The sequence below is a fragment of the Xenopus tropicalis genome, chromosome 1 (genome assembly GCF_000004195.4).
Source record: "Xenopus tropicalis strain Nigerian chromosome 1, UCB_Xtro_10.0, whole genome shotgun sequence".
Taxonomy (NCBI): domain Eukaryota; kingdom Metazoa; phylum Chordata; class Amphibia; order Anura; family Pipidae; genus Xenopus; species Xenopus tropicalis.
The window spans coordinates 177,755,608-177,768,834 of record NC_030677.2 but is presented as its reverse complement, the minus strand read 5'-3'; the positions used below and the strand labels follow the sequence as shown (position 1 = coordinate 177,768,834).

General features: G+C 36.2%; 1 protein-coding gene across 2 annotated transcripts in view; it reads right to left on the bottom strand.

Annotated features, from left to right (window-relative positions):
* The window catches only part of kiaa0825 (uncharacterized protein KIAA0825 homolog), a 175,586-nt gene that overhangs the window by 85,756 nt on the left and 76,603 nt on the right, over window positions 1-13,227 (bottom strand). For both annotated transcript variants that reach the window (XM_002933436.5, XM_018090791.2), the window contains 3 exons: window positions 10,383-10,542; window positions 3,562-3,717; window positions 2,182-2,264 (listed from right to left, as the gene is read on the bottom strand). In XM_002933436.5, coding sequence (XP_002933482.3) covers window positions 2,182-2,264; window positions 3,562-3,717; window positions 10,383-10,542 — 399 coding nt within the window. The remainder of the gene's footprint in view (window positions 1-2,181; window positions 2,265-3,561; window positions 3,718-10,382; window positions 10,543-13,227) is intronic.

Here is a 13,227-nt window from a genome sequence, read left to right as displayed (position 1 = left end):
TACAAACATAAAGGTATTGGTCTGTCTCTAAAGTTTCCATTGTTTTATTTTTATATTTCTTGTTGCATATCTTACTGCTAAGGGTTGAAATGCCATTGTGCACTAACATTCATACAGTGAATGTGGTATTTTGTTCAAAATTGCCAAGCGGCTTCCTCAGAGGTGTTAAAACCCAGTAAAATTATTTGCTCTGGCTATAGATCAGTCTATTAGATCTAACTCCTATACTCCTGTTCAGCAGAGGACTGCTGAATTTAGCCTTTTACATGCATAGTTTTCCATTAACAAAAGTGATGATGAAGCATTGTACTCATTATGCAGTAACAGATCTGCATTATGTGACAGTGAAAATGATGAGGCCAACTTGGCGCACAAAGCTATGGAATTGAGAAATGAGATGTGCTCTTAGGAAAACAAATTCCCACTGTACTCTCCTTGTTATACAAAAGGAAGCCATCTCTTGTTGAAAGGCTATTTAAACATCAACATTTCAATGTGAGTTTATAGTAATAGGGTGTGTAAAATCATGGAAATTACTTATAGAGTATATGAAATTAGTTTTTTAACATTGATGTTTGTTGCATGTATCTCCTTACATATTACCAAACCAAAGGACTTGGACAATACTTATTGTACCCTGGGCTATGGCAGCATTGTTCACATGTCTAAAAAACACAGTTTCCCTTTAAAAAATTCTCCTTTCAAAGTTACATGGCACATAGCAGCCTATTTTAAAACTGTAATAGTAGAGACAACATGTGTCAAAACTAAATTTAAAAAGGTTCATATTTATGTTTTTACGCATCAACAAAAGTGTAATATGATTTATTTTGATGTGCTATTTATAGATAAGCTTATCAAGTTATTATTTGCCGAGTAGTACACAATGCAGTAAAACTACAAAGCAACATCTATTATCAACATCTAAGTATAACAAAAGTATTAATATATGCAGTGGAGCCCCCACATAGCTTTCCTCCTCTGCTTTAGTATGTAGGCTACCAGTGTGAATTTACATCAACTACCCTGAATCTCAAGGAAGGTCACTGCACAGGGACTTGGAGAAGTTGGGCTGAACCTGTGGAACCCTAGAATCAAGTGGGTGCAGTGTATCATCTGGAAAAGGGCTGCCACATCTATTTAAATAACCCTTGTTTATATATGTTTAAAGGACAAAAAAAATAATCTGGGGGAAGGGGGTACCAATTGTAGTCACACCCTCCCCCAAATAACTGTAATCGCTTTCCCCAGATTGGCACCCCTCTTCTTTACAAAATGCACTGACAAGGGCTAGTGTTCTGTAAGGTAGGTTAAAACCATATTCCCAGGCATCCCTTGCACCTTGATCTTTTAAACATTTAACATGTAAACCCCACACACACAAATTTAATCTGTGAACGGCTTCTTTGAAATCTTCACTAAGATTTCCTTCTCCTCCTGTAACCCACTCGGCCCCCTCCCTCAGGAATTTGCTTTGGCTGTTGGCTTGTGGGCATGCTCAGTTGTTCTAAGCTCACACACCCTCCAGTCTAGCAGCCAGTGAAGAGATGGCATTGCTGGTTACCATAGAAACTCAGCTCTAGCTGTCTGCTTTCATTTTTTTCTCCTGAGCTCAGCTTTCCCATTACAGTGCTCAAACAAAGCAGAACTTTTATCAGAGACAGTTGCTTGTGTGAGCCTGTATTCTTGATGAAATGTATGCTGAATAAGGGTCTGTGTGTGTGTATGCTGTTTGCAGATTTAAATGTATCTGATTACGTATCAGAGGAAAAACAACCGCTGGGTGAAAGCTGCTATTCGCTTTAGGAACATGTGATGGTGCTGGCAAACGGTGGGGATATATGCAGTACAAATGATGCCATTTGGGTTGGGGAGATGTGCCCAACTGATATACATTGTAGGCAAACGTAGGCTTTACACTTAACTTAAAATGCAGCTTTAATGGGGCCTAAAAAGAGCCTTGTGTCTCATTCACCTACCAATCACAAATTTATAGCAGAAGGACAATTTAAATTATTATGAACAGTAATGTAATATCAATCTGAAGCATGCTTGTGTAATATTCACGCAAATTAATATGAACTATAATGTAATATTTACTGGAATTAAAAAACATATTCCATTTCTGTAATATGTTTATAAAATGTACAAACAATCTTTATAAAAAATGAAAAGGAATACCTTCTCTCTAGCAGTGCCTGGAAGGTCAGTGGATGCACAGCCAAACAGCATGATAATAATGAATGCCAATCAGTAGTAGAGTGCTGTTGACCAATACAAAGAATTCGTTTGTAAATGAATATTGTTGAAAGTTCAACATTTATAATACATGCCATTTTTATGCAGTACATGCAATACATATGAATATCTGATTCACAACATTCAAGTAATTATGCAGATACACACTTTTTTTTACATTTCCTAATATGTGCTGCAAGCATTCATAAATAGTTACCCACCTACTGAGCACAGTGGAAGCAAGAAGTAAGCGACAACTTACTGGTCAATCACAGAGAGGTGGGGAAAAAAAGAACCGGCACAATACATGCTAGAACAAGTGACTAGCACATGATGCACTGATCCTCTGCTGGTTGATGTTGTGTGAAAAATGAATATATTACTAGGCAGTATAACTGAGGTTTTTAAGCTTAGTTATACCATTGTTGTTGAGATTCAAAACCTGGACCTTTTCTTTTTCCACTATTATGGCCTCCTATCTCATCTCCACCAGGTGTTTGCAATCCTGCTACCAAGGGCCTATTTAAGCTGGATCATTGAATCATTTCTCTGTGGTCTAGCTCCATAAAACCTGAGTTCATGGTCCATTTCCTCTTTGAGCCTTTTTTCTGCTTCCGTGGTTTCCTGTTTCTAAACCTTGGTCTCTTTAACAGACTTGCTATTGCTTGAAACCTGTCCTGACCACTTGACTGCATCATGGATTTGTTGTTGCCTTCTGGCTGCCCTGACATATAGCTTAAATCCAGACCTGCTTTTCAGTCTGCTGCCTGCCCAGACCATTGGCCAGTTACATGGACTAAATATTCTGCCCACCAACTATGCTGTTGTTTTCTGTGTATCTTTATCAGTCCACTTATTTAACTATTTGTTATGTTAAATAACAATAATGACTGATTTTCATCAATCTCCCACATCAGCGGTTCTCAACCTGGGGGTCGAACAACCCTTTCACAGGGGTCGCCTAAGACCATTGGAAAACACATATTTCTGATGGTCTTAGGAATAATTTTATGGCTGGGGGTCACCACAACATGAGGAACTGTATTAAAGGGTTGCGGCATTTCCACGTTTCGCGATTCTTGTTAACAGATTCACTCATCATTACTGGAAACCATATATATAGTCAGTAAATAGGATATCTATTCTCACAACTACGAAAATGCTAGAGGTGCTAGGAAACAGCCACTGTAGTTAATTCTTAACATGCTAACTATAGTTGGACTGAATGCAATTCCACAGCACATAGCTAGGTATTATACCAATAGCCATGCTGGTTATACAAAACATATGTGTATAAAACAGAATTTAATTTACTCCTTTTACCTCACTTAGAACATCTGATGCAGGCAAAATAAAACTGTGCAGAGGGTTGAATCTTGAAAGCTGGTCTTCTCCACCAGTCAAGTTAAACTGGAAATTTCTTGAGTGTGCCGAAATCTTGTCAGGTTCCTGTGTAGAGAACTCTGCATTCAGGTAATCCTACAAGGAAATATAAGAATGAATTCACAGCAGGACAGATGTGTAGAGTTTGAAAGTCTGTAACAACATAAAAATAAAAAGCGTAAACGTTATTTGTATAAACCTTTTTTTTTTTTTTTTTAAACTGCTCTCATGTTTGCTGAAATCTTTGATATTTGCGTAAGACAAATTACTAATAATTCAGATGCAAAGTTTTCAGTGGATTTCTGGTAATAACTAATAAGTTTTCCAAAAGCACAGACCTTTCATTTTAATTCAAATTTAAGTCTAAAATATACTTGTCTTTGTCCAAGGAAAAGACAAAGCATGGTCTAACATTTTTACCAACCATGGGACCCTGTGCAGATGGGGGAAGGCAGTCAACCAAAGATCTCCATCACCAACTGCCACTACCCTGTGTAAGGGCTAAGTCTATTTTTAACTTATTTAATGATCTCCTCTTAATTTTTGATGGTTTTAATTGCCTATGGGAACCAATCAAAAAGTAAAATAATATATTTGTTTTTTTAATTGTAGATTTGGTTTCTTATCATGGACCCTGACTCCAGGATATAGGAACTAAACCCATCAACCATTAGGCCAAAAGTGAAGCATCACAGGATGGGGAGGAACTTTTTTTTATAGAATCCATCCAAAGAAAAATAAAGCTGTGTAGATGTGCTAAGGTAGGGATAGGGCAAGTATAAAAGAGAATGAGTCTGGGTGGTAAAAATATATGATTATATATATATATATATATATATATATATATGCTGTACATATAAATGCATATCATAGGCTATAATCTTAGGCTATTACAGGGTGGTGCGCAGAATATATTTCTTCAAATACATTCTGTTTTGCACCTTTGCGGTTAAGGATGCCAAGGCACATGCATCTGCTCTCTGAGCACCAGAGAATACGTCGGTAAGATGGGAGCAGCTGATCTTTTTGTGTCATTGATGTAGTAAATAGAGGGTCCACAGGACACAAGTTTTTTTTTTACCCAAGAATGAAGAAGAATGAAGAGATTACACCAGGTCGAAGGCGGCGCACACAGGTTTGTGCCTTATGTTTTAAAAAGTAGATATAACAAATTATTAGATACATAGATACATTTCTCCTCTAGATAAGCAGCTAAAAGTATAAAATATGTTTATAAATTTTAGAGTCAATAATTCTTATGGGGTTATGTATTTTTGTCATAGGCATCCAGGATATTTTACACTTTTAAATATGGTAAAAACTAATATCACCCCTTACTGCAGGAGTTTCGTATCTTATATTAGAAATAGAAGTCAGGATATAGATGTAATCATTCTACCATTAATATATTCAGTACAATTAGTCCTATAACACAGTGTTCTGTGTTCTAGCAACAATATTTTTTAAATATGATTGTTGAGTCAGCCTATTGGGATTTAGGTTAGATTCTCATGCTACACGGATTTCTTTGTTTAGCTAGGCCTTTACACCATTAGCCTATGATTTATCGAGCAGTGGAAAAAGAATGTAGTTAAAAAGTTCATACAAATCCTGTTTTATTGTATGTGTTGTATCAAACTCCTTCTACTTTATAATTAGACTCCAAAGAATAATATTTCTCTCTGTGGACTTATTCCTCTGCTTCATAAATGCAGGTCATGATCTTTGTGTTAGGCATCAGAAAAACAGCAGAAGGTTAATCTTCCAGCTAAATTCTTGCAACATCATTTAAAGAGTTAAAAGGTTGCTAACTGAAATATAACATTTTTCATTACGAAAGCTCTTGTGTATATACCAGAGATCCCTTATTAGGAAAGTATGTGTACAACCTATATATGCTCTGTTTTGCCCCAAAAGCTTAGGATATCTAGGCAATAGTATACATGCTGTTACGGAGGACAGTTCTTATACTGCTCTTCCTCCAAATTAACAAACAGAGGTCATAGTGTATCAAGTGTTCATATCACACCCTCATGCATAATATATTGGACACTTATATAAAAGCAAATAGTTGCAATGTTTTCATTAGTTACCTGGCTCATTGAGTACCTGCAGGACAGCTCCATGCCATTCGAACATAAACTAGAGTACATGTTGACCTGAAAGCAGACATGGTACATTGTGGTAACTGAAACAAGCCAGCACCTGTAGAGGAGTGACTTGGGCACTGTGGGAGCAACCTGCTGGGAACACTGTTTGAGGCAGAGGGAAGCCAAGTCTGTGAGAATCTGAGGAGAGTGACATGTTGGATAACTAATACAAAGATTGCCACTTTTCAACTTTATGTTAGTTGCCAACATATGGTGTGTGGGGATATGATATGAAAACTTGTTATGCTATGAGCTCTGGTTGATCTCCTGGAAGGAGAGAGGTATAGGAAATGTCTGCTGTAACACTGTGTATAGTATTGCCTGGATATCCTGAATTTGGTCTTCATTTTTTATGGCTTTCAAATTATTCAGCATATTCATTCAGTAGCTTTTTCAGTATGTAATTTCAGCTACCAGGTTGCTATCCAATTTATCCTAGCAACAGGCAGTGGCTTGAATAACAGACTAGAATATAAATAAGAGACAGCCTAATTAGAAAGATAAGTAATGAAAAGTAAGCGTAAAATCATATCCTCACACAGCAATTCTTTTGCCACCAGGGTCAGTGACCCCCATTTGAAAGTTATAATAACGCAGAAGAGAAAGAGAACTAATTTAAATATGAGGAAAAACTGAAGACCAACTGAGAAGTTGCTAAGAATAGGATATTCTATGACAGTAAAATATAGCATGAAAGTGAATACCCCTTTAAAGGGGACCTGTCATCCAGATAAAAAGCTGTATAATGAAAGTCCTATAAAAATGAAACATGAAACCCAAATTCTTTTTTTAATTAAATCATCCACACCTGTTATAAATGTAATTAAAAATCTGAGCTGTCAATCATATGTTGCCTGCCCTGCATCTATGCCTGAGGCATAGAGGTGGGGCAGGCAATATATGATTGACAGCTCAGATTTTTAATTACAATTTACTTTTACCTTTCCATTCAGCACTTCCTAGATATCACCTAGATGGAAAATGCACAAGATTTTCTGATGATACTGAGCTTACACAAAATGGTGCCGCCCTGCATGCTGTGACTGTAAACTCCAAGACTGAAGGGGGAAAAAATTTAAATAATTTATATAGTGTAAGTAAAGTCTATTTTGCTCCACTAAAATGATAGAAAAGGATTTGAAATCATTTCTTAGGGTGACAGGTCCCCTTTAAGTTAATTACAAATGTAATTGCTATTACATAAGCTGCTAGGGCTAGACCTTTCTCTTAAACCCAAGACATCTACTTGGCATATCCCCACACATCACTCTTACCTCTATAACTGCAATGGTACAGTTGAACAACACTTTGAGATATGTCAGTGCTGGGATCCAGATACTGTATACGTTTTTATTGTACTCTATATCCTGTAAATGTTATGTCAGACCATGTATGGTCTGAACACCTAAAGGTCCCCATACATGGGTCGATGCTAGCTGCCGATATCGGTCCCTTAGACTGATTCAGCAGCTAATCGGCCCGTTTATGGGCACTACCGACATCTGGCCTGAAATCTAGTTAGATCGGGGACCGCATTAGCTTGTTGATGCGGTCCCCGGACCGTCTTTTCCTATACCCGTCATTACAATTCGATCGTTTGGCCCCAGGGCCAAACAATAGAATATCCTGGATTCTCCCGATATCACCCACCCATAGGTGGGTATATTGGGAGACGATCCGCTCACTTGGCGACATCGCCAAGTGAGCGGCTCGGCCCGAGTATAGGGACCTTAAGACCTAAGGGCTACTGAAAGCATCTTTATGTCTTTTGCTATTCCTTGGACTGCTGGTAATATATTGATACCATGTTATAATGGCCAGCTGTACTTCAGCAAAAACTTTATTTCCCACAATGCTTTACCCTCACATGTAAAATGCCATGGTAACAGCTATTTTCACTAAATTAGCACAATGTTGCTGATATTCCCCTATATATGTTGTAAATTATATAATTTTTTTTATAAAAAAAAGATGAAACCAATATATTTAGGTAAAAGCACATTTTGACAATTAAATCAAGAAAAAAAATATAGCTGCATTCTATGTAGGGCTTATCAGAGTAATACAGAAAGCAAGGTGAACTCAGGTAAATGATTAATGCCCAATAAAGTATGACAGGCATTCAAACTGAGCTGATCTTGTGACTGGTCTGTGGACCCTTAAGTAGTCCAAAGGAGAGGAGGAGCAGTGCACCAATTAATATTTCAACATTTTCTACATTTAGTTTATGATTACATAATTATTATAATAAAGATTATAATGTTTTACTTTTACAATTGCCTAACATAATACATTTTTGCATTATTTTTATTGTTAAACTGAAGTACACAATGTTTTTTTATTTTGAGTTTTTTATTGACTGCGATAGAAAAAGACATCATTATGTTATTAACATTAGATATTGTTGATGTTGTAATAAAGGAATATTCTGACACCATATTATTTAAATCAGATAAAACATCAAATATCGAAATGTTCATAATTTATGGGTAACAATAGCACTGACAAACAACCATTACATTTGGCAAAAGAATAAAAGTGTCATAATAAAGTAGAGTTTTTCATAATAAATGTCAAGAAATTGCATTTATTACACAAATAAAAGTACAAAATCTGTCAAACTAAATGGCGGGAACTGCATTCACTACAGACAAGACAAAAATGTTAATATTAAGAATTAAAGCTTCTCCTGGAAGAACAGACTTGGGGTACTGGGAGGGGATGCCTGTTAGTATACTGTATTTCAGCATAGTAGGCAAAAGCATTATAGAGCAGAGTATGCTGTTCTTGGCTACCAAATCTAAGCTTATTCTTTTAGCATATGTGTAATATTTGAACTAGTCCAGTAGCGGTGAGCTGTTACTGGTTAGGATAATCCAAGCATCAATCTTGTTTTCTTGGATGGGGCAAGAAGTGTCCATTTACTATAAAATATAACAAATTGTTGATGAACTTTCAACAAGGGGCACATTTATTATTAATCACTAGGTTGTGCTTATGTGTTTTGTATAATCTCTATTGTGTCTATGAGGTCCACCTTACCCACTTCCTGGCCTTCCTGCCTGATGATGGAACAGGGGGCCAAGCAGTGTATTTCTATATCCTGCAGATGGTGCAACATCAAACCCCTCACCCCTCTGCTCCTTACCTTGAGGGGGCTTTGCCTTTGGTGCCCTCGACAATCAGCTCCACACTGGTGCCTATCCCTAAACTACAATTAAATTGTGAGTTTTTTGAATCGAACTGTATTTACTAAATATCTTGAATGTTTTTTTCTCGGTAAAAATAAAATGTTCATAGAAATTGTACTCAATTTTTTTCAAAACCGAATGTTTCTTGCAGTCTCCGGGCATTTGATAATTTTGGTTTTACTCGAAAAAATATATTTGCGTTTTCAAAAAGCAAAAATTTTATCTAAAATTAGAAATTCCAAATCCCATTGATTTATATGGTATCTCAGTAGATTTGAGCCGGAGAGATGGAACTTTCGACTGAACCAAGTTTGTTCTTTCATAAACCTCAAGCAGAAGTTGGACCTTGTAGATACATTGGTATTTATACTGCAAGCACTTAAAATCCTACTACACACAGGGGATCTCTATGTAACTGATTCTGTTTCTCTGAAAGAATTGGCTGTGCCAGTGATTATATAGGTAAGTGATATTACAGGTGGTGTATACATACACAATGGGCTATTTTGTGTTTAGTCATTTTAAATAATCAAAATCACTTTGCAGGAACCTGTTTTTATTTTGACACAAAAATCAAATCTACTGTAATTCAATGTCCTATGAACATATAACATGAAAACTTCCAAGGGGATGTACACATAGGGGTAGAGCTCACTAGAGAAAAACTCACCCACTTTCTATTTAGCCCTGTGGGATTTTTTAAAAATGGTTAATGGGTGACAGTTCACTGTTTTAGAAATACACATAGGAATGAAAAGAAAGTGGGTGAGTTTTCTGTAGTAAGCTCTTATTTCACAATCTGTCCCTTATTATAGGCACAGTCAATCAAGGAGAAAGTCAATTAGTTTGCATCAGTCTACCGACCTTTAACCTTTAAAATGCCCCTAAATGTAAACTATTCTTGTAAGCATGCTGCCGTGCAAAGGTTCCATACCCTGTATACATTCTACTGTATTTTAGAAGCAGAACTTAAAGTTAAAAGCCCCACAAAGGATTAGGCTACGCAGTATGTACATAACTTAATCACATGATTGTATAGTACAGACAGTAATATGTAATATTACAGTAATAGGTAAGAATTAATAATCTGGGGCAGTTGGTGCCCATTTTACTCTCTGATACATGCATATAACAATAGCAGGACTGCTTTATCATTCTAGCTCGTATATATTTGAGACTAGCTACAGATTAGCAACAGAGGTCAGTCTTAAAATTATGCAGTAAACATAAGAACATTGCATAGCACTTTTATACATGGAGGTAGAACAGGCAATGTGAAAAAGACTGCAGCAGTGAATTATGCAGAATTTTCCTACAGACTTTAGAAAGTATTAAGTCTTTGATGAATGCTAAGCTGCCAGCACAAAATGCCTCAACCCAATACACACCTAATTGCTCGGCAAAAAGGCAGTTTCCCTACCTCATTGAGCTGGATGATGTGATAAATTTGCCTCAGGTACTTGCTGCCACCTGGTTTGTGGCAGATATCCAGGACCATCATGTTTATTCTCTGCTCAGTCAATTCAAGCTCACTGTCTTGGTCTTTTAATACTGAGCTGTCTTCTTGCATTGCAGAGCCACTAGGAAAGACAAAGTGTGCCACATTACATATTTCTAATCCAGCAATGCACAATAAAATCATTTAGGTCTCTTCTTAAAAAGCACTTTCTGCAGGCGGTTCTCAGGAATAAAACGGCAGTGCTATTTTACACACCATGCTACATCCGACAGCAATCACCATTCCCTGTTCATTTTCTTTTTTTCTTAGTGAGCGAATATCTTTGTGTTCCAAACTCTGGCAAAATTACTATTATTACGAGAAAGGTAAAATTATTTTTCAAAGTGGAATATATGGAAATCGCTGACAAAGTAATAATCTGTAATTTTTCATTAGTAAAATTGCATACTTTTCCTCTCATTAGATTTCTTCTATTGAACATTTAAAAGTAACTAAATTAGAAAAAATAGTAGATATTCTAGTAACAGAAACACATTTAACCATATTGGCATCTGACTTACAGCGAAGCAACATGAGCAACTTAACCAATGGCAGACAATATATATTTAAATAATATAGACACAAAATATTCTGGCACCCCACAATGGAAGGCTTAAGATTTGCTGAGTTAGCCGTACAGTAACATACAGCTAAACATACTTTTTTATAAGACTGAATAGCTTTATATTTTATCATATTATTATCATTAAGTGGTCATTCGGGTGGTCTAAATAAAGAATTAAGAGGCAGACAGGAAAAAATTAAATTAAAGATAATGTAGCAGTACCAATGCTAGAAATTTTTGACAATGCAGGAATAAGACCTTAGTAAGTCAATATCCTTAATCAAACTTTAAAATATACTGCAAGTTTAATTATAAAAAGTACTGCATTGAAATGTATGTTTTTAATGTAAAATACTGTACTGAATGATTTTATTTCTCTCAGTATTTGAACAATTAAACATTAAATACCTCTTGTAAAATCCCATGATAAGAATTCTTCTCCAGTCCCCTGACTGGTCCCTAAGATAACAAGTCTGCGCACACATGTTTAAGTCAGATCTGTGTGTTAAAGACACAAGCAGGGGACTGATCTAGAACACTGTCATGGCAGCTTACAGGAAATACGTGTACATAACTATATCTTTACTATACTTAAACCTGTTTATTATGATGTGTGTTTTAGCATACTAAAGACAGTTCTCAGTATTGTCTATGGCAGGGTACTTCCTGGCATCTTGTAGCCGCAACAAGTAGCTCAGTGTGTCATAGCCCTTTGGTGTTAATAAAACAGTAGCTTTTACTTGTTCCGAACCAATAATTATTCCTTCTTGTAGGCAAACAATGCCATTGGATTTATTTTATGTTTTAGTGGTTTTTAGTAGACTTTAAATAACGGAAAGATCCCATACCCAGGCATTCTGGATAACAGGTCCCATACCTGTATTTGTTTCTCTGCTTTTTCCACTTACGTAAAACAGCACCAAACCTTAGGGAAATAAGTGAAATATCCATAAACTAAAATAATGACGTCTTACTCTTTATATAACAAGAGCCCCTGAAAGGACATACAGCTGGCAAAACTGATGAAAGCTACACTGTTGATCTTTAGACTTAGAACTTTCCCTTGGAGGTAACAGAATAAATAAATATGAGCTGTCGGCGTGCTGTCTGAGGGTTTTTTTTAATAGCTACGGTGTCATTATGTTATGTGCTATATAATTAGAAGCTGTAAACACAAAGGTGTTTCAGCAGAATTAGTACAATAATTTTTTTTTTTTTTCTTTTCATTGCAGCAAAACAACACTTTTTCTTAATATGAGGATGACATTGAAAAAGTTGAGGGCCCTGTGACAAAGAAGTGTATCACCCAAATTGTATCCTTTCCTGTCCATCACTTTGCAGGTGAAGCAGATGATTGGATTCAGTCATTGCTATGATTAATGAGTTCCTCTCTGGATTTGGGACAGCCTATCAATCATGTCATTAGGGAGAATGTGCCCTGAAAGAGGCAGACCTCAGCCAAGGAATAACTGCATTCATCTTAATCTGTATATGCACCCAGCCAGCCAAGTCAGGGTCACCATGATGAAAAACAATAATCTTCAACGCCACAAATTACTTTGCAAAGACAGACGTTTCCTTACTTTTTCAGCTTCATGTTCTCTACAATACAAGCAGACTGTTTACAGCCTGTGAGTTACTCTGAAGTGAAGGTTATATTAATGAATAGTAATGGGTTCAGGTAGTATATAAGACAGGCACAGCGTCCAGCTGCCAGTTTTTTCAAGGTAGTTTTTTTTTTCCCCAAGTCAAAGTCATTTCAAGGCACAGCAACTAAATTTGATATTTCATAAAACTATTAAATGATCCAAGTTTGCCTAAATTTCCAATGATGTTTGGTGTAACTAAGAAATTCAGAAATTCTTAATTTTGTTTTTGTCTGTGTTAAGTGTGGGGTGATGGGGAGGGGTCTTGGTATTTTTGTATTCAGTCTTATGCCATATTTGAAATAGTAAGTAAGACTTAAGTATCTATCTACAGGTATGGGACCTGTTATCCAGAATGCTTGGAAACTTGGGTTTTCCAGATAATGGATCATTCCATAATTTCGATCGTTATACTTTTGTCTGCTGAAAAATAATTTAAACATTAAATAAACTCCAAAGGATTGTTTTTTTATTTATATCTTAGTTGGGATCAAATAATTTCCGTAATTCAGAGCTTGTTTCCTGCTAAAAGGTCATATACCTGTACAACTAAAAG